Here is a 22,378-nt window from a genome sequence, read left to right on the forward strand (position 1 = left end):
GGCTTTGAACAGGGATCCCCAAACCTCTCAGGAGGTGCTGTAGCCACTGGGTGATATGATACTCTGATATGGTACTCCATCTGTCTCTCCTGTTCCACTTTGGATAAAAAACTGAATAGGTAATGAAGCAGGGGGACTGTACCTTGGGTCTCCCACCTCACAGGTGGGTGCCCTTAGCAGGCTATAAAGTCATTCTCATTCTCTGGCCCAGTGCCCTTTTAAGTATTTATACACCATGGAAGAGCTTCAACTGGAGAGACTGTGGGAACACCCCATCAGCACATCCCATAGCTCTGTGGTTTCAGCATCCTCCTGAGAGCGACCCTGAGCCAATCCTTTCTCCTCATCAAGTAGAAGGGGGAACTGAACCTGTGTGTCCTGTATCCCAGGCTAGTGTTCTAGCCACTAGGCTAAAAGCCCCCACCACCTCTTCTCTTGGGTCAAGATTTTGAATGGGACCCAATCCAGTAGGTGGCCACTGAGCACATCTACTGGATCAGGCCCTACATGTGAGAAAGGCACTTGTCTTCCTGTCTTCCCCATGTTTGTGGACCACACTAGGGATTAAGTGGGAGACAGGCATCCAGGCACTGAGAGGGAGACAGCAGCGTGCATGCCCGAAGACAGAACCATAGTTACCTAGAGAACTTTTACTCTAAACATTCAGGTGCCGAGTGAGTTTAGGCCCCTATAGGTTTAGGGGGCAGCTGAGCGGGAGCTTTGTGGACTGCAGTGGAGCCTAAGACTAAGATTTAGGCACCTAGGTACCTTTGTTGATCTGGGCCTTACTCAACCTTGAAACCTGCCAATGCATGATATGAGCGCTCAACATGTGGAACAAATGACTGAAATGCAGAACATCTGTAATTTGTTGTATGTCACAGAACAATTAATTGATTTTGCATTTTTAAGTATAAAACTTGTGTTAAAGGATGTTTTCTCACAATGTGAATTAAATACATCAATTTTTTAGAAAGGAAAATTGGAAAACCAAATCCTGCTGTATGCAACCATAAGGTCTCCCCTGCCCCCAATGGTAAACAACAGGGCTTGAGCCCTTGACCTTCAGAGAGGGAGGCCAGGCTTCTAATGCTTAAACTGATATAAAGCCATTGATTTTGAGGCCAGAAGGAACTACTAAAACCATCTAGTCCAGGGCTGGGGAAAGTTTTTGGCCCGAGGGCCACGTCTACGTGGGGAAATTGTATGCAGGGTCATGAATGTAGGGCTGGGGCAGGGGGTTGGGGTGCCTGAGGGAGTGTGGGGTCTGGGACGGGGTGCAGTCTGCAGGAAGGGACTCAGGACAAGGGGTTGGGGTGCAGGAGGGGTGTGGCAGGAGGCTCAAGGCAGGGGGTTGGGGTACAGGAGGGGTTCAGGGTACGGACTCTGGCCCAGCACTGCTTACCTTGAGCGGCTCCGGGGTGACAGTGGTGCGCAGCAGGGCTAAGGCAGGCTTCCTGCCTGCCCTGGCTCCACGATGCTCCTGGAAGTGGCCAACATGTCTGGCAGTGGCTCCTGGGGGTGGAGTGGGGCAGGCGGCTCCACAGCGCACTGCCCTCACCTGTGGGTACCATGCCCAAAGCTCTCATTGGCCACAATTCTCCATTCCCGGCCAATGGCAGCTGTGGGGGGCGGTGCCTGCAGGTGAGGGCACCGCACGGAGCCCTCTGTCCCTGCCCCGCGGCCGCAGGGATGTGGTGCCGGCTACTTCCAGGAGTGGCGCGGGGCCAGGGCAGGCAGGGAGCCTGCCTTAGCCCAGCTGTGCCACAGAGCTGGCAATCCCACGGGCCGCATTGAAAGCCTTGATGGGCCGGGGCCGGCCTGCGGGCCATAGTTTGCCCTCCCCTGATCTAGTCTGACCTCCAGTATAACACAGTCTGACCTCCAGTATAACTCCAGTATAACTGCATTAAGCCTGTGACTTATTAAACCTTAGTAACTAGTAACACAAAAGATGATTTATCAAGCATTCATGAACCTATACATACGGAAGAACTATACACAGTGATTTCATAATTCATGTTTCAGAGTAACAGCCGTGTTAGTCTGTATTCGCAAAAAGAAAAGGAGGACTTGTGGCACCTTAGAGACTAACCAATTTATTAGAGCATAAGCTTTCGTGAGCTACAGCTCACTTCCTCAGATGCATATCGTGGAAACTGCAGCAGGCTTTATATATACACAGAGAATATGAAACAATACCTCCTCCCACCCCACTGTCCTGCTGGTAATAGCTTATCTAAAGTGATTTCCAGCACAAATCCAGGTTTTCTCACCCTCCACCCCCCCACACAAATTCACTCTCCTGCTGGTGATAGCCCATCCAAAGTGACAACTCCTTTTCTCTTTACACAATGTGCATGACAATCAAGCTGGGCTATTTCCTGCATAAATCCAGGTTCTCACATCCCCCCCACCCCCATACACACACAAACTCACTCTCCTGCTTTATTACATTTTAAAAAGAGGTCCAAATTTAAGAAACAAGGAGACAGTGAAAATATTTTGGTAACATGATGTTTCTTGAAGAAATTATAACTTAGGTCAGATTGTCTGTTTTCCCTGGCACTACCAATTCACAACAAGCAGTTCAGATTTAACCTCTAACTCAAAACACACTGAGAATTTCATCATTCCCATTAAAATACGAATGCGGTGCCACCTCCACTATGCTAGCCCTACGTTCCATTATAATGTGTAGACACAGAGTGACTATATTAAATGGAGACATTTTTGGATAAATGTCATAATATGATGATGTGTTAAATGGAAAATTTGGTATTGCTTTAATAGTTGATTGACATACAGAACGTGTGAGAATGGGTTTTCTGGTTCTTTTATGTACTGGAACATTCTTGTTATGAAAAAGGGGATGATACCAGGGCGGTGTAATCGTGGGGAGTGCGGGGGGGAAGGAATAGTGGGACGCACCCAATATCTTGTGGAGGCCTATGTTCCTCCTGTGCACATAAGCGGGGGGAGAAAATGAGAGTGCAATCCAGAGGAGGGGCTGGAGCGAATGCCAGAGAGCATGAAATCAGGCTGACCAGGGAGAAGCCAGCAGATCTGGGCTCAGAAACCTGGCCCAGAAGAGGGGCAGGAGCACGTGTACCAGCTTCAGGTGCGGGCAAGCCCACCAATTGGGGGAGGGAGGGAGGAAAGGAGGCAATTGTCCAGAGTCCCAGGAGATTTAAAAGGGCCCGGGGGCCCCTGATGCCGCTACTGTTGCAGTAAGGGCGGTGGAAGCTGGGAGCCCCAGGCCCTTTTAAATCACCCTGGATGGCCGCAGGGCTCCTACGGGTGTGCACGACTGCTCCGCGCTCTGGAGGGCCCCGCAGGCCAGCGCAGTCAGTCCCGGAAGTAACAGCGTCGTACCCTGGGCCCTGCCCCCGCCCCCCCGATGGCCCTGGACCAGTGGCCCGGAATTGCTCTCGGCGGGCCTGAGTGCGGGGGATGGGACAGTGCACTGGCACCTGGGCAGGAGCAAGAGGACATTGGTGCAGAGGGTGCCAGCTGCCAGGGGCGGGGACAAACTGGGCACCAGGTGCCAAGGAAGTTCCATCGGAACAGCAGTAAGAAATACTGAGATGCCCCTTCCCAGCCTGAAGCCAGCCCCTCTGTCCAGTCTCAGTAATTTCCCTGGCTATCCCTCCACGCCCCACATTCACAGGATGCTTTCCTCCAATCCCCAGATGTTATCAGGGAATTTACTAATTGCCAGTGTGTTCAGACACCTGCTGGACATTACATATTATGTTGTTACAAAGTTCATTATGATCACATGATCAGTTCTGGACACCTCATTAGCATAGAGAAGTTGACAAATTTCAGGGAGTTCAAATAATCAGCTTTTCTCTTTCTTTCACAAAGTATCAAAACTTTGTTTACCTATCACTTATTTTCTGATATAAAATAAGACAAATAACTTATTTGAAACTCACCCCATCCTATCACAATATATCTTTTCAGCAGTAGCCTTTCAGAGAGCACAGCAGTCACCAATAACGTGTGGAGATATAGTCCTTCAACTAAAAGCCAAAAATAATTTGCACCGACAAAGTAATGCAAGAAAAACTGGGAAGTCCTGCAAATGGTTAAAATCTGCAGAAATAAGACATCAGGAAGTATTTAATAATAGTAATTAATTACACATTGTAGTACTGTAAAATCTCTGAAAAGAACTGTTGCTCTTATGTCATATTTTATATCCTTTAAAAATTAACAGTTGTAATAAATATTTGGTTCAGTCAGACACCCTTCTGCAGCTTTAACTGGGTTGCTGCACTTCCAGCTGTGTGCCATTGGGAATAGATCAAACCTCTGATGTCATCTACAGCCAAAACCAGCTAATCAGAATATACATTTGTCTCCAACATGCTAAAAACGGTGTGTGTGTGCGTGTGTGTGGTGTGTGATTCCAAAAAAACAACCAAGTGCCTCATGTGGGCCAGGCATGCTGTGGGGATTCACACACACACACACCATGATTTCTTAGAAGAAGACACCGCACAACTAACAGGAAGCTTGGGGAGGGACTGGAGCTCTCTGTCCTTGTCTATGAAGAAATGTAGGGAAATCTCTTTCCACTGCTCTAGCATTAGTGCAGCTCAGCCATTTCTAGTGCAACCTTTGAAAGGGTTTATTCTTTTAGGATGATTCCTAAGTACGTTCTTTGAAACTTATTGATGGACCCTAATACCAAGGTAAGGGGAACACCAGGAGAAGTCCATACAAGGAACAGCCATATTATCTGATTAAGGAGCTCATGCATGAGCTGAGTAGATTGTAGGGAGGGGACCTATTCGTTTTCAGGCTCTTTGCACAGGTACTATGGAGGAAAACAGTTTGGAAGAGTCATCTGAGGGAAGGGCTCGGAAGGAGACCCCATTGACCGGAAGGCATGGGATGCATTGTCCTAGGGATAGGAGTTCAACAACCATCACTCCCAAGAGGAGGAGATGGGTGGTGGTGGTCAGGAACTCTCACCTAAAGGTCCTCCATCTGCCATTCAGACTGGGAAACTCGAGAAGTGTGCTGCTTTCCTGGAGCTAGAACTCAGGATGTGACGGACAGTCTGCCGAGACTGATCAAGCCCTTGGACCACTACCCCTTCCTGCTTCTCCATGTGGGCACCAATGACCTTGAGCGGGTCACTGAAGACTCTGGGAAGAAGGATAAAGGAGTTGAGGCACATGTCAAGTTCTCGTCCATCTTCCCTGTTGAAGGAAAAGGCCCAGGTAGAGACCATCAAATTTTGGAGGTAAATGCATGGTTACGCAGGTGGTGTCGGAGAGAGGGCTCTGGATTCTTTGACCATGAGCTGTTGTTCCAGGAAGAAGGATTGCCAGGAAGAGATGGGATCCACCTAATGAAGAGAGGGAAAAGCATCTTCGCAGGCAGACTTGCTAACTAGTGAGGAGGGCTTTAAACTAGGTTCACCAGGAGATGGAGACCTAAGCTCTGACGTAAATGGGAAAGTGAGATACTGGGAGGAAACACAAGGAGACCTCCTGATTCAAGGCAATCAGCTAGCAGGGCAATGGGCTAGTTATCTTAGGTGCCTGTACAAGAACTCAAGAAGCCTGGGAAAGAAGCAGGAAGAATTGGAAGTCCTGGCACAGTCAAGGAACTATGATGTGATTGGAATAACAGAGACTTGATGAGGTAACTCACAAGACTGGAGCACTGTCATGGATGGGTATAAACTGTTCAGGAAGGACAGGTGGGGGAGAAAAGATGGAGGAGTTGCACTGTCTGTAAGAGAGCAGTACGATTGCTCAGAGCTCCAGTATGAAACTGGAGAAAAGCCTGTTGAGAGTCTTTGGGTTAAATTTAGAGGTGAGAGCAACAAGGGTGATGTCATGGTGGGCATCTGCTATAGACCACCAGACCAAGAGGATGAGGTGGACAAGGCTTTTTTCAGACAACTAATAGAAGTTTCCAGATCACAGGTCATGGTTCTCATGGGGCACTTCAATCACCCTCACATCTGCTGGGAGAGCAATACAGCAGTGCACAGAAACTGCAGGAAGTTTTTGGAGAGTGTTGGGGACAACTTCTTGGTGCAAGTGCTGGAGGAACCAACTAGGGGCTGTGCTCCTCTTGACCTGCTGCTCACAAACAGGAAAGAACTGGTACCAGAAGTAGAGGTGGGTGGCAACCTGGGCAGCAGTGACCATGAGATGGTTGAGTTCAGGATCCTGACAAAAGGAAGAAAGGAGAGCAGCAAAATACAGATCCTGGACTTGAGAAAAGCAGACTTTGACTCCCTCAGGGAACTGATGGGCAGGATCCCCTGAAAGGCTAATATGGGGGGTGGGGGAAAGGAGTCCAGGAGAGCTGGCTGTATTTTAAAGAAGCCTTATTGAGGGTGCAGGAACAAACCATACCTATGTGCAGAAGAATAGTAAATATGGCAGGCAACCAACTTGGCTTAACAGAGAAGTCTTCAGTGAGCTTAAACACAAAAAGGAACCTTACAAGAAGTGGAAACTTGGACAGATGACTAGGGAGGAGTATAAAAATATTGCTCAAGCATGCAGGGGTATAATCAGGAAGGCCAAAGCACAACTGGAGTTGCAGCTAGCAAGGGATGTGAAGGGTAACATGAAAGGTTTCTGCAGCTATATAAGCAACAAGAAGAAGGTCAGGGAAAATGTAAGACCCATACTGAATGGGGGAGGCAACCTAGTGACAGATGATGCGGAAAAAGCTTAAGTACTCAATGCTTTTTTGGCCTCAGTCTTCACAGACAAGGTCAGCTCTCAGACTACTGCACTGGGCAGCACAGTATGGGGAGGAGGTGAGCAGCCCCCGGTGGTGAAAGAACAGGTTAAGGACTATTTAGAAAAGCTGGACATGCACAACTCCATGGGGCTAGATGCAATGCATCCAAGGGTACTGAGGGAGTTGGCTGATGTGATTGCAGAGCTGCTGGCGATTATCTCTGAAAACTCATGGCAATCGGGGGAGGTCCCAGACGACTGGAAAAAGGCAAATATAGTGCCAATCTTTAAAAAGGGAAAGAAGGAGAATCCAGGGAACTACAGACCGATCAGCCTCACCTCAGTCCCCAGGAAAATCATGGAGCACGTCCTCAAGAAATCCATTTTGAACCACTTGGAGGAGAGGAAGGTGATCAGGAACAGTCAACATGGATTCACCAAGGGCAAGTCATGCCTGATCAACCTGATTGCCTTCTATGATGAGATAACTGGCTCTGTGGATATGGGGAAAGTGGTGGATGTCATATACTTTGACTTTAGCAAAGCTTTTGATATTGTCTCCCACAGTATTCTTGCCAGCAAGTTAAAGAAGTATGGATTGTATGAATGGACTGTGGTGGATAGAAAGCTGTCTAGATCGTCAGGCTCAACAGGTAGTGATCAAAGACTTAATGTCTAGTTGGCAGCCGATATCAAGTGGAGTGCCCCAGGGGTCAGTCCTAGGGCCAGTTTTGTTCAACATCTTCATTAATGATCCGATGATGGGATGGATTGAACCCTCAGCAAGTTTGCAGATGACACTAATCTAGGGGGAGAGGTAGATATGTGGAGGGTAGGGATAGGGTCCAGAGGGACCTAGACAAATTGGATGATTGGGCCAAAAGAAATCTGATGAGGTTTAACAAGAACAAGTGTAGAGTCCTGCACTTAGGAAGGAAGAATCCCATGCACTGGTACAGGCTTGGGACCAACTGGCTAAGCAGCAGTTCTGCAAAAAAGGACCTGTGGATTACAGTGGACGAGAAGCTGGATATGAGTCAACTGTGTGCCCTCGTTGCCAGGAAGGCTAATGGCATATTGGGCTGCATTAGTAGGAGCATTGCCAGCAGATCAAAGGAAGTGATTATTCCCCTCTATTCAGCACTGGTGAGGCCACATCTGGAATATTGCAACCAGTTTTGGGCCCCCCACTATAGAAAGGATGTGGACAAATTGGAGAGAGTCCAGCCGAGGGCAACAAAAATGGTTAGAGAGCTGGCGCACATGACTTACGAAGAGAGGTTGAGAGAACTAGGCTTATTTAATCTGCAGAAAAGAAGTGAGTGTGTGTGTGTGTGTGGGGGGGAATTTGATAGCAGCCCTCAATTACCCGAAGGGGGGTTCCAAAGAGGATGGAGCTAGGCTGTTCTCAGTGGTGGACAGATGACAGAACAAGGAGCAATGATCTCAAGTTGCAGTGGGGAGGTCTAGTTTGGATATTAGGAAAAACTATTTCACTAGGAGGGAGATGAAGCACTGGAATGGTTGCCTAAAGAGGTGGTGGAATCTCCATCCTTCGAAGTTTTTAAGGCCTGGCTTGAGAAAGCCCTGGCTGGGATGATTTAGTTGGGGTTGGTCCTGCTTTGAGTCGGGAGTTGGACTAGATGACCTCCTGAGGTCTCTTCCAACCCTAATCTTCTATGATCACCACAAAAAGAAATACGCACTACTAGAGGTATCCAATTGCTATCAGGTACTCAGCATGGCAGCTGTAGGAAATATCTCTGAAGATTCAGCTGAGAAATGACAACTATGAACACTATTAACCAGCACAGTGTGCTTGCTATTCATTTTTCTTATGATCATATCTAAATCAAATAAATATAAATTCTGAACCAGAATTTTACCCTATTCTCCATGAACACTATTTCCTATTTTCATAATTCACCTCTTAGGATCTAAAACCTGCTTTCCTAAGGGAAACTGTTTTGCAACTTTAACTTTTGCAGCACAAATTATACTATTAACAATGAACTAAAATAGAATTACCTCAGAACTGAAGTAGGAAATCCATCCAGTTTCATTATTTGGTCTTTTTGAATAAGTATTATGGTATATGGTATCTTTTATAAGAACTGCTGTGGCTCGCAGTATAAACGAAGCAAATAAATTTATATGGATGTAGTTTCTAGTGCAGTGAAGTTTTCTGTGGAAGTACAAAAAGAAATGTCCCTTTTTATGAATTCTTTAGAATAAATTTCATTATGAACAATATAATTGTATTCATATTATAGCCATCAACAGATATTGCTCAAGAATTATATTTGCATAGTAAATGTATATAGTTACATCTTACATGGAATTATAAGCTGTTACTTGAAAAAAGAATCCATAAATTGATAAATTCCAGAATACAAGACATGTTCTAGTAATGTTGGTTGACACTAACCTGAGGAGCAGAAGTATAAGTAGAGCTAATACAAGGGAAGTGAGAGACAAGCAGTATCCAACCGTGTATAGTAGCTGTAGTGTGGAAAGTAACATGTGTTCTTCTTCCTAATCATAAGAATAACAGAGAAAAATAAATAAGTAGCACAAGTGTGGGAGTCAGCCTGGCCCAGCAGATAGGGCACTAGCCTAGGAGTTAAGACATTAGGGTTCTATTATTTGTCCCTTGGGCAAGTCACTTACTGCTCCAAACTTCAGTTTCCCCATCTGTAAATGACCCTCCTCCGTAACCCCTGTGAGATCAATAGGTGGGAAGCACTATGGAAAGCCAGGTATAATTAGCAGGTTTTAAAATTTGAAATAATTTAATATTTGGAATAGGCACATTGGGTCTAATTTTGAAAATTGTGTATGCACTGCTGTGAGCCTAATTTCTGCCAACAGCCACCATGATTACGTATGCAAATTGGGCTCTAGGGTATGAAGATAGCCAAATAAATTCATAACTTCTAATGCTGGGAAGAAATTTTTCATCACAACAGTTTTCTATCAGAAAATGCCATTCTGTTTAAACTAAAATTGTTCATGAAATCACAAGAATTTTAATGACAATTCCTGTGTAAATTTTTAAATGGCAAATTTCATTTGAGAAAATTTTGAAATTTTATTTCCAAACAAAATTTTCTTTTAAAAATGTATTTTCATTTTTACATTATTTTATGCCATGTCAGTAGTAGTAGTGCATAATATGACACGTTACGGCATAATAGTCAAAATATTATTTCCTTTCCTTTTAGTTCTACTTTAGTTTTAAAATGATTAAGGATAGATGTTGTTTAGGACTAATTGAAACATCTTATTTTCTAGCCCATGATGTCTCCTGTTTGTGTTGTGAGGCAACAGTTTCACGTTTGGAACAAGAAAAGAAGATAAGCACTCAGTGTACTAATTACAGCAGCAAGCTTCTTTCAATATCTTAGAAATATGATTGCAGGGTAACACAAATATAATAAAAGTAATTAAAAATGGGAAAAAATTCATTTTGAATCTAAATTTTGAAATTTTCCAAAATTTTTTCCAGAATTTCCATTTTGTAGAACAATTCTAAATATTTGTTTTGCTCTGATTCAGAATGAAACACATTTTGAAGTGCTGAAATTTCTGGTGAAACAGAAATTCTGAGTTTCAACCAGCTCTAATTACTCATTTGAAATGACCTAATTCTGCATGAAGCACAATAATCATTTGTGCAAAATGGGTGAACAGTTGAACATGCATTTTTGGGTGGGCAGTTTTGAAAATCAGGTCTATCATGTGCAATCATTTTCAGCACCACTTACATAGGTTTTGTTTCTAAACTCAAGATGAAAATAAGGATGAATAAAAAGGAGAAATTAATGTGTGAGCACGTCGAGTGATATGGAACAGGACATCTGAGCTGGAATGAGTGTGCATCAATTTTTCTTTTATCTTTTCATTTAACATTTTATTTATTTTGTTCCTGTTTCTGATGCATTTTGTAATTATTGGAGATACTCAATAATTAATTATACCAAACTCCTAAGGTGTCAGTAGTGTTACAGGTCTACTGCAACTCAGAGGCAAGTGGTTCAGTGCTTTGGCAGCCAGGTGTTGTGGGTGTTAGCCCTGGTGGATCCCAGTAGCCACTCAGATACATGGTAAGTGAAAGGCTATTTTATTAGGGTTGGCAGGAAAGGGGAAATACCTCAGGTACAGAGGCTTAAATGGTTACACTCCAAAGTGAGCAATAGTGGTAAATGTTTGGGTCCCTGGGACAGTCCAATTGAGAGTCAGGATTCTTCAAGCCTAGTGGTTAGGGTGCCTTTTCCAGTCCAGTCTTTATTCAAGTAAATAGAAGCTTGAAGTTTTCCAAGACAGGCTGTTATTGTCTCCGATTGGGGCTACTCTGCACCCAGCCCTTGCTGTTCTGCCATAAGTCCCACACAGACCTACACACATCTGTCACATCCAGCAGCAACAGCCTGTTCCACACAGGAACTCTGCACATAGTTCCTGGGAGGTTTCTCTTTGCATTCAGCTTCTCTGCAGCTCCTGGCTAGCCATGCGGCCACCACTTCCAAACAGAGCTCATCCACTTCGTTTGAGGACGTCTCCCCTTACCTGGCCACAGGAAGGGGAAGTGGGAGGGAGCTAATGCTGCTTAGCTGATCCAGCACAATGTATTTACTTTTCTAGCTCAAGTAAAGCTTCTCTTCGGGAAACAAACTGAAAAATTCTATAGACAGAGGACAACTCCACAGTACGGACTACTCACTAAACCCCTCTGGATTGCAATGATTTATTGTCCAGCCTGGTAATCATATCTTCTTCTGAACAATGTCACTGTTTCCACTGATGGTTCAAGTGCATTGGCTTGGATGTTATCACCTTCATCATTGTCATATAGCTGTTTCTAACTAACTCGAATTGGTGGCTATACCCTTGAGAGGGCATAGTGGTGGAGTCTGCCATAATATGCTTTCTGGTATTTTTCTATGATGCAGAAGAAAATACATCTGCCACTTTGTGAGAGGAAAATAGGATAGAGATAATGGAACAATAGAGCCAGCAGGGAGCAATGTGGGTGCTGGAGATTCCCAGCATGCTGTCTTTAGAAGTCCATCTCCATGTTGACACACAGCAGCAGCAGTACAAAATCCAGCACCAAGGAACAGAATGAGCTGACAATATGGGCATAGGAGTTATCCACCTCTGAATTAGACGAAATAAATGGTTGATTTATCCGCTGTTGGTAGATACTAGCCATGAATCTGACCCAAACAATTGATATAGCACCCAGGTAAAAGCAGGTCCAGCACAAACAGAAGGAGCAGGTACAGATGAACCAAGGTGAACAGGAGCAGAAACAGGGCTCAGGGGACAGATATATCAGAGCAAGTGCATCTTCCTGTGATACAGAGAACCAGTGCAAGCAATTCAGACAGGTACCCATGGGAGATCCAGCAAACACTTGCCAAGAACAGAGCAAGGGTACAGCATAGAATCATAGAATCACAGAAGATTAGGGTTGGAAGAGATCTCAGGAGGTCATCTAGTCCAACCCCCTGCTCAAAGCCCAATTAAATCATCCCAACCAGGGCTTTTTCAAGCTGGGACGTAATAACCTCTAAGGATGGAGATTCCACCACTTCCCTAGGTAACCCATTCCAGTGCTTCACCTCCCTCCTAGTGAAATAGTTTTTCCTAATATCCAACCTAGACCTCCCGCACTGCAACTTTGAGACCATTGCTCCTTGTTCTATCCTCTGCCACCACTGAGAACAGCCTAGCTCCTCTTGGAACCCCCCTTCACGTAATTGAAGACTGCTATCAAATCCCCCCTCACTCTTCTCTTCTGCAGATTAAATAAGCCCAGTTCCCTCAGCCTCTCCTCCTCCTCATTTGCCCCAGCCACCTGATCATTTTCTTTGCCTTCCACTGGACTCTCTCCAATTTGTCCACATTCTTTCTGTAGTGGGGGGCCCAAAACTGGACGCAATACTCCAGATGTGGCCTCACCAGTGCTGAATAGAGGGGAATAATCACTTCCCTCGATCTGCTGGCAATGCTCCTACTAATGCAGCCCAATATGCCATTAGCCTTCTTGGCAACAAGGGCACACTGTTGACCATATCCAGCTTCTCATCCACTGTAATCCCCAGGTCCTTTTCTGAAGAACTGCAGTTTAGCCAGTCATCTGCAAACTTGCTGAGGGTTCAATCCATCCCATCATCCAGATCATTAATGAAGATGTTGAATGAAACCGGCCCCAGGACTGACCCCTGGGGCAGTCTGCTTATATCAGCTGCCAACTAGACATCAAGCCATCGATCACTACCCATTGAGCCCAATGATCTAGCCAGCTTTCTATCCACCTGATAGTCCATTCATCCAATCCATACATCTTTAACTTGCTGGCAAGAATACTGTGGGAGACCATAGTACACACTGTGGCAGCCTTAGCAGGTTCAGGAGTAGCAAGTTGATTTGCTGAGGTCTCGCACAGCTTTTGGGAAGCAAAAATCTACCAAGGCCATACTGGAAAATCTGTGGTGTTGGACTAGTAGGTTTGACACCCTCCTCGCTTACCCACATTTGAGACCTTGGAAAATCAGTGCACAACTGATATCTCTCAGACACTGTCTAGCTTCAGGTATAACTAAAAATGAATCTGGTTCTGTCAGATTAGAGTACCATCTACAATCAGAAATCATGAACCAAGCATGGAAGTGGAAACAGAGGCACAGAAAGATGAAGTGACTTCTTCACCATCACACAGCAAGGCAGCAATTGTGCTGGAATTAGAACCTTGGTTTCTTGACCCTTAGCCCTATCACCTGTTCTCTGAACCACACTGTGCTTAGTATGAGGAGAGAATTCCTGAGTGGAGATTGTGATATTATCTGATTAAAATATGACCATATAGATCATTGTTGCAACCACTGGTGTATATTTGCAACAAAGCTTGTACAAAATGTGGCATGTAAGATGTTTATGTTAAGGTTATGATTTGCAGGTTATGATTATGCTATCTGTATGTATTTATCATTTTTGTATTTAAAGTTATGAATATTGGCTTTATACGTGGATTTCAAATGTTTGCACCTGGGATAATGCCCACAAGATAGTTAGCCAGCACATCTTGGAGGAACTATTCAAATTAAGTGGCACATCAAGAAACACTTGACTGACAGTGGACCATGGGAGACGCCCATCTACACTGAATGGACTGTCCTGCAAACATGCTGTTTGAGATATAGGTAGTGGCTTCTACTGTGTCCAAACCTTCATGAATGGCCATGTGACTTGCACATGTGACTCCAAACGCTATCTTGTCACCTGTAATTTTCCACTAGCTGTGCTGAGGCCTTTGTTTGAAACAATGTGTTTTCCTCCACATGGCAGAAGATATAAAAGGCCTTGGAAACTCCTCCATTTTGCCTCTTTCCTGCTCAAACCTCTGGAATAAGAACTATACGAATGGGAGCATTCTAACCAATGGCCTGAGGACCTTCCAATGATAATTTGGAAGCAGCCAGAGACTTAAACCAGCAGTTTATTCCATCACTGCTACAAGCCTGAACCAAGAACCTTGCATTTATTGTATGTATTTGATTCCTTTAACCAATTCTTTCTTTCTTTCTTTCTTTCTTTCTTTCTTTCTTTCTTTCTTTCTTTCTTTCTTTCTTTCTTTCTTTCTTTCTTTCTTTCTTTCTTTCAATAAACCTTAAGATTTTAGATTGGCATCAGCATGATTTTTGGGTAAGTCCTAAGTTATATATTGACCTGGGAGTGTGGCTGGTCCTTTGGGATCAGAAGAACCTTTGATTTGAAGAGACTGGTTTTAAAGAACCACCCATCTCTAAGTCTAGTGTTTTTGGTGATAATACAAGGACTGGAATGCCTGAGGAAACTGCCTTTATGACTTCTTGTTAGCCAGTGTGGTGAAACAGAAGTTTACTTTTGTTGCTGGTTTGGTATATCCGATGGGGGATTAGCCACTAGTCTCGGGGGGTATCTTCCCTATTTCTCAGCAATTCGTCCTGAGTTTGGCATTCTCAGTTGTGGCCCAAGAAGGCACGGTTACAGAGGTATGCAACTGTACGCTGTCCTCAGCATGGGCCACAAGATCTGCACTCAGCTGTATATTAAATGGGGACGAAGGGCACAAACGACATGTGGCTGATTAGTAAATGTTTTCAGGACATCTTGATGAGTGTTACTGGCTTGCACAATAAAATATCACTGTACAGGCAGCTTTCGGTACAGTCATGAGTAAGGGCCAGTAACAGCACTGCGTTTGGCTCGCCTGGGGATCATACTGCACAAGCCATGATGCTCACTGTACAGCAGCCCTCTGCACTGTGATAATACTGCTCTCCACTATTAACAGGATTTGTAGTAACCCTGGCCCAGGCACTAGCCCTGCAGCTGTGATGCAGCAGCATATAACGCTCTTCTGGAGAGAGAAACAGCCAGTGAGAAGGCAGCTTGAGCTGGGGACGGGGCTCAGAATCTACCCAAAGGGGGCAGTTGGAAAAAGCTATTAGAGAAAGTGAAGAATCAAGATGCTGAGCTAGGAATGAACTGGTGCTGAGGGTGGAGGTCAGGTGATAAAGTACGAGAAGAGAAGAATAAAAGCAGGGGACTGGGAAGTGAGAAGGGGGGAAGAAGGAAAATAGGAAAGGTTTCAGGTCAGGAGAAGCAGAAAAAAACAGACCTGGGTATGTGAGCAGACACGATTAGAGAAAGGAAATAGAGGGAAATAAAATCTACAGACATACTGGACAAAGAGTACCAAGGAAATATAATTGGTTGAAAAGGGAAGTGATCAAAAGCTGTGTCAGATGAAAACAGACCCTGAAAACAGTAAATGAGAAGCCCACCTGCAAAGGACCTAAAGTACATGAACAGAGAGAATGACTTTGAACATCAGTGAAGGAATAAAGGTGCAAAATGCACAAATGAGGGCCCACTGGTGAAGAAACCCGCTTATGGATAAACCCAGTGAAAAGAGGCACAACCACAGGAATGTCGAATCTAAGAGGCACTTCAAGCCGAAGAGGACCAAAGAACAGGACAGCAAGAGTGGAGCTGGACTTACAGCCAAGCAGAGGAAAAGTTGATTCTTCTCTGAAGTGACACAGTCTATTGTTCAATAATCTTTGTTCTTGATAATGACAATGTATGTGGTATTAACTGCACAGAGTAAAGAAGAGTATCATGTACAAACTTGCAAAGGTTAATGTGTTGGTAACATATAGTTTATTATTATTATAAGTAGTAAGTACTTTGCAATGTTATATATTATTTATACTCCTGAAATTTTTTGGGGGTTTTCCCTTATAAAGTTCTAAAAATTTAAAATTATCCCTTTTGTCTTGGTTTTCCCCTGCCTCTCCTCACAGTTAGCATAGCCTAACCCTAACCGGGTGTTTGCAAGGGTCTTATCAAAAGTCCAGTGCCAACAAGGACTGGGTTTGTTTGTGATTTTGCCTCCATTTTTTCTTTGCATGCAGCTGCCCACTAATGACTGTGAGGTTCAGGGATGAAGAGAATTAATTGAAGTGGGAAATTTGTTCCATGTTCACTCCAATTAGTTCCACAGCAATTTTGCCCAATACAGTATGTTTCCTTTTAGCATGTGGGATTCTCTGAGTCTGAGTAATTTACTCTATGAGTTTCATTTTTTCTCATTATATTAGAATTTAGTAAATGTGGTGATCCCAAAACTGACCTAGGGATAATTTGCTGAAGCCAAAGCACTCAGGATTTTTCCAGCCCTAATCCCTGTTCAGAATACAAGGAAAGGTTTCCATATCATAACCTAAATAAGTCTGGCTCTCTTCTGCAGCTATTCAATGGAAACATCTGATCAATTATTCAAGAAGGGATTAAGAAGATTAAAGTATTAAAGCATAAAAGAAAACATCATACTTACTTGTGGAGTGAAGTGATTCTTCTCAGAGCACTCTGAATTATCGCGCCAAATATCTGTTGAATTCTCTTCTGTTTGCCAGATTCCCTGGTCCAAGCAGACTCTGTATACATTTCCTGCACTTCCTGAAAGTAAACAGAGCTTCAGTCTGAAAGGTCAAGACATATATTTAATTTTTCATGTGCTTTACAAATTTCACCCTTTCAGCAAAGCTAGGGAAACCCCATTAGAGAAATCTTTGCTTTGGACTTTGATGATTCTTTGTAATGTCTATGTGGGAGAAAATCATAGAAACTTAGTTTATGAATATATTCTCAAAAGAAATTCCCATAATTTCCCCAGTAGTTTCAAAAAGCAAATATAGTGAGTACATCAAAAAGATAAAATTACATTTCAGATAATTCTTTCTTCATCCTTTAGATTCTTAATCTGAACACTTCCTTTTACATACAGACAATAAATTTCATACCACCACCAGAACTCTGGGCAAAGAAGATGATTTAGTAATTAAATAACCATCCTGTCATGCTCTGGCACATCAGCTTACGGTGCCCTATCACAGAATGTAGGGGCTAGATCCTCAGCTGGTGTGAAATGGTGTAGCTCCATTGGCACAGGGGAGTATGGGGAGCAGAAGGCCCGGCTGAGGAAGGTGCAAGGGGATGTGATGTAGCAGAGAAGGAGAATCTGATAGGAAAGGGAGGGAAAAATGTGGGGAAGTTAATTTAGGGGACAGGTAGGGGCAAAAAACTGTTTGGGAGCATGGCTAGGGAATGGGAGTGGGACATCTGCCTAGTCTGGGTAGCAAGTGGGGGTGACAAGGGGCTATGGAGTGGCTGCTACACACACCACAGGAATAAGGAAGGGTTTGTGGAGTCCCTTCGAGCTGTGAATAGAAGCTGCAGCTTTGTGTGTGTGCTGAAGGTTGAATTTTGATTGTGAGCTGATCCCATACAAACCAGGGGCAGGCAGCTTCCCCCAATGAGGAAAGAAATCAGAAGGCAGTCAAAAATGTGATTTTTCAAAAATCATTTAGGGGGAAAGGAGTTAGGAGGGTTCTTAAAGTGTTTCTTAAAAGTCAATACCCCAAAGTGACTTTTTGGCCTTAAAGTGACTGAAACATAACAAAGAGGGGTGGGGAAGGGTGCAGGCAAGGTCACTGCTCATCCTCACAGGGCTTGAAGCACGTTGCAGTGGGATGACTTTGGTGGCTAGCCAGGAAGGAGGTGATGTAGAATAGCCCCAAGCAACCCCCCAGGCAATTCCAGGACAGTAGAGCCTGAGCTGACAACTCCCTCCTGCAATGAAGATTCCTGATATGAATCTTGTAAAAAAAGAGAAATCACATTACCATTTTCCATCCAGGGTAAATATGAAGGACAAGGAACAGACACATTTCCTGGAAGTGAATAAGGCCAGCAAACAAATTGATCAAATGTCCCATTGCAATATATTCCTGTAGAGAGAGAAAGAACTAATGTTTAGTTTTGAATAAAGATTATTCAGGCAGCTGGTAACCATGGAGACTGTGGTACGTGCCTGACTCCAGGCAGCCTGTAAGCACAGGGATCCATTATATATAGAATGGAGGCCATGGTTATAGCATGGGGGTTGTATCCTGGAAAGCAGTGACTCTGAGAAAGTCTTATGGGTCATAGTGGACAAACAATTCAACAAGAGCTCCCAGTGTGATACTGTGGCAGAGGGCTAATGCAATGCTTGGATGTATAAACAGCCAGGGAGTAGTGAGTAGGAGTAGTAGGGAGTTGTTTTTATCTTTGTACATGGCTTTGATGAGACCAATGCTGCTATATTGCACTCAGTTCTGGTGTCCACATTTTTAAAAGGATGTTGAAAAATTAGAGAGGAAGGAGATTTCCAGAGAAATAATTCAAGAATTGGAAAAAATGTTATAGTGAGACTTAAGGAGCTTGGCGTGTTTAGCTTGTAAAAAAATCAAGAGGGAACTTGATCCTGGTGTGTAAGTACCCTCATAGGAAGAAAAATTCCTGGTTAATAAATAGCTCTTCGATCTAGTGGAGGAAGGCAGAACGAGAATCAGTGGCTGGGAGCTAAAGCCAGATAAACTGAAATTAGAAACAAGGCACAACATTATGTCAACAGTGAGGATTATTAACCACTGGAAGAAACTACAAGTGATATGGTAGATTCTTAATCTGTTGGTGTGTTTAGATCATAGAATCGTAGAACCATAAGGTTAGACGCATGGATGGAGCGTGAAGCTTCCCCTTGGGCAGGCTAGCCCCCTGCTCACTGCTCTCAACCCCTGCACCCATGACCTCAGCCAGGGCAAGAGGGGGCTGAGAGCTTGGTGGGGGACACGGAGAGGGGCTGAGAGCTCAGGCCCGGCTGGGGTCGAGCTCTCAGCCCTGGCTGGGACTGAGGCACAGCTCTTGGCCCTGGCCGGAGCTCCGAGGCTGGAGCCCCTCCCACATTTGGCCCCTTCCATCTGCGGCCCCACCCATGGCCCCACCTCATTCTGCCCCTTCCCTTGCGGCCCTGCCCCCATTCCACCCATACCCCCGGTCCTGTTGCACCCCTTCCTCCCGTGGCTCTGCCCCCCTTCTTCCCCCTCTCTGCCCCTTCCCCTGAGGCCCCGCACCTCACTCACTCCTTTATGCCTCCCACATCCCCATGCTGCAGCCCAGAGACTGGAAAAGCTCTGTGGCTACAGCAGGGAGCAAGAGCTACTCTAGCCCCTGACCATGGCAGGCAGGTGGACAGGAAGATTTTTCCAAGGGTCCCAAATCAGCCAGGGCCTCTGGATATGGGCCCCATGGGCCCATGTGGTAATCCACCACTTGCCCCTCCCCCCCATCAGTGCGAAGTTTGGGGAGGCTTAGCCTCCCCCAGCTTCCATTATGCGCTGACCATGATTAGAAGGGACTACCAGGGTCATCTATTTTAACCCCCTGCCAAGATGCAGGATTTCTTGTATCGAAGCCATCCAAAGCATAGGGCTCTCCAGCCTCCTTTTGAAAACCTCCCGTGAAGGTGCTTCCACGACCTCCCTAGGCGTCTGTTCCATTGTCCTGATCAAAACTGGATGCCTTTTAGGAAGATCTGCTTTAGCCAAACACAAGCTATTGGGCTCAATATTATGAAATTCCCTGACCTCTGCTCAACAGAAGGTCAGACTAAAACAGTGGTTTTCAGACTGTGGGTCGTGACCCAGCACTGCGTCATTGAATGTAAGGTAGTGGGTCACGGCGGCGGTGGCCAGCACCACCGACCAGGCCATTAAAAGTCCCATCAGTGGTGCTGCCCGGCTAAGGCAGGCTAGTCCCTACCTGTTCTGACACCACGCTGCGCCCCGGAAGAGCCAGCAGCAGGTCTGGCTCCTAGGTAGAGGGGCCACGGGGCTCCGTGAGCTGCCCCTGCCCTGAGCACCAGCTAATGGGAGCTGAGGGGAGGGGGAGGTGCCTCTGGGCAAGAGCCACACGGAGCTGCTGGTGTGCCTCTTCCTAGGAGCCGGACCTGCTGCTGGGCGCAGCGCGGTCCACGGTGCCATGACACGCAGGAAGCCTGCCTAAGCACCCACACTGCACCACTGACTGGGAGTCACCGGAGGCAAGCCCGCACCCCAACCCTGCACCCCAATCCCCTGCCCCAGTCCTGAGCCGCTCGGCAAACCTGGAGTCTCTTCCTGTACCCCAAACTCCTCATCCCTGGCCCCACCCCAGAGCCTGCACCCCCAGTCCAGAGCCCTGACCCTCTCCTGCACCCCAACCCTCTGCCCCAGCCCTGAGCCCCTCCCACACCCCAAACCCCTCATCCCCAGCTCATGGGCATCAACAATTTTCTTCAACTGGGTCACCAGAAGAAAAGTTTAAAAAGCACTGGACTAAATGATCCAATGCTCTCTCCTGGCCTTAAAATCTATTAATCTACCTTTGGAAACCTGGTAACTATAAGTACCGTTACATGTCTCTGAGCACTGTGTAACCATGGAGATCTTTTATGTCTATTACTGGTCATGTGGTATCTATGGAGCCGAGCATTTTTGTCTGGACAACTGGCAGCAATTACTGGCACCTAGTAATCGTGGACCTGTTCTCTCTGTCTGTGACCATCCAATAAGCACAGCACTGCTATGTCTGTTGGGTAACTGGTACTGGATGGGTCTTGTTACATATCTCTTTGGTATGATGGGTGCTGCTGGAGATTCCATCCAATGCTTGGTAGGAAAAGTGTGGCCGGAAACACTGAACCACCAAAAGTCTCCTGCTGCAGGAAAAGTGGTGTCTGGACATCTGCGCTGGGGTATACATAGGGGCTAAAGTTCATAAAATGATTTTCAAGGAGTAGTTGTCAAATTATAATGGGGTTCTGGCAGCCATTGGGTCCATAGCCCTTAAAGGGGGACGGGACCATCCTAACAGAGTTTACTGATCATAGCACTTTACAAACACAAATTAAATAACTTTGACAATTTTTGGCCCAGTGAGGTAGGCATTGTTATCCCCTGGGGAAACTGATTGTGATAGGCACTAGCCTTCCTTGGGAATGGTGCCCACAGTTCTTCCCTGATGTCTCTAGCATGCATGGGGAATATGAATGATGCGTCGTTTCTGGACAGAGATCTGCTCCCCTCTGCCAGTCAGCTCTATGGGCCAATAGAGAGGGTGTGCAAGATCTTGGGCACATATGAAAGGCCCAGGATAATACAGCCCCAAAAGGGCAAGTGACTTGCTGTGATGGGGTGTCCACCCCACACAGGACTGAAAGGGGTTAAGGTGGCCAGATAGGTCTATTAACTCCAAAGGAGGAGGAGCCAGGGAGCAGGGAACTAGTTGATTGCAAGCAGGCTCAGTTGTGCAGGAACAGGTGGGACCTGTATAAAGTCAGATAGCTGGCAACAGACAGAGGATGCTGGGAAAGGGCAGTCACTCCCTGGGAAGAGGGAGTTGGTTTAGAGCTGGTATTCTCAGAGAAGGGGGGGACCAGGAAGAGTAGGAGGCAGTCCAGAGAAGGAGCAGTGAGGGCTGAGAGGGTAGAGCCCAGAACTGCTGAGCTGAGGGTCCCTGAACTGGAACCTAGAGTAGGGGGAGGGCCCAGGTCATCTTACTGGCCACTGGAGAAATGGCACAAGCAGGGCAGCACTGGAGAAGACTGCCTGGGACCATTTGCATGCCATAGAAGGACCTTGGGTCACCCTGGAAGGGGGAAACACAGATGGTAACCCGGCTGGAGGGCTGAGTTATGAAGAGGATGCTGTGGTTCCTGGAGTGAGGTGGGTCCACAGGGTGAGATGAAGACAGGAGAGGCACCACTTGAAGAGCTCCTGACAAGGAGCTTCATGTACAGATGGTACTGTTATCCACATTACAGATTGCTCTAGGATTGCCCCCAGATGCAGAGAGGCTGGCTTCTCAGGGCAGTCCCACCTCATGAAATAAAAAAGTGATAAGTTTTCAAGTTCAATGATTGGTTTGCTTTGGTTTCCATTTTTTAAGGCCATCTCTACAATGGAAAGTGGTGAAGATTCACATTTTTTTCTTAATGAAAATTGTTTAGTTCCCCAACTTGGAGGTATCAAGGACTATGGGTTTCTGGTTCCCAAAGGCTGGCTGTGCTGTGATCTAGCCTAGTTCTGCCTCATTAAAGTTCCAGGGACATAATCCACCAAGACATTTTAGAAGTCACGTTGTTAATGTGTTTCTCTGTGAACTACTTCAGTGATACGTTACTGCGTAGGGGATCTCTGTGTTCCAGGAAAAAACACAGATCTATCTATCTATAGCTA

General features: G+C 45.6%; 1 protein-coding gene across 1 annotated transcript in view; it reads right to left on the reverse strand.

Moving 5' to 3' along the window:
• The window catches only part of GLP2R (glucagon like peptide 2 receptor), a 120,240-nt gene that overhangs the window by 81,790 nt on the left and 16,072 nt on the right, over positions 1 to 22,378 (reverse strand). The window contains exons 3-7 of the mRNA XM_073310817.1: positions 17,963 to 18,067; positions 16,615 to 16,736; positions 9,154 to 9,260; positions 8,754 to 8,910; positions 3,942 to 4,101 (exon numbers count right to left, since the gene is read on the reverse strand). Coding sequence (XP_073166918.1) covers positions 3,942 to 4,101; positions 8,754 to 8,910; positions 9,154 to 9,260; positions 16,615 to 16,736; positions 17,963 to 18,067 — 651 coding nt within the window. The remainder of the gene's footprint in view (positions 1 to 3,941; positions 4,102 to 8,753; positions 8,911 to 9,153; positions 9,261 to 16,614; positions 16,737 to 17,962; positions 18,068 to 22,378) is intronic.

Source organism: Lepidochelys kempii, chromosome 14 (assembly GCF_965140285.1).
Source record: "Lepidochelys kempii isolate rLepKem1 chromosome 14, rLepKem1.hap1, whole genome shotgun sequence".
Taxonomy (NCBI): Eukaryota; Metazoa; Chordata; order Testudines; family Cheloniidae; genus Lepidochelys; species Lepidochelys kempii.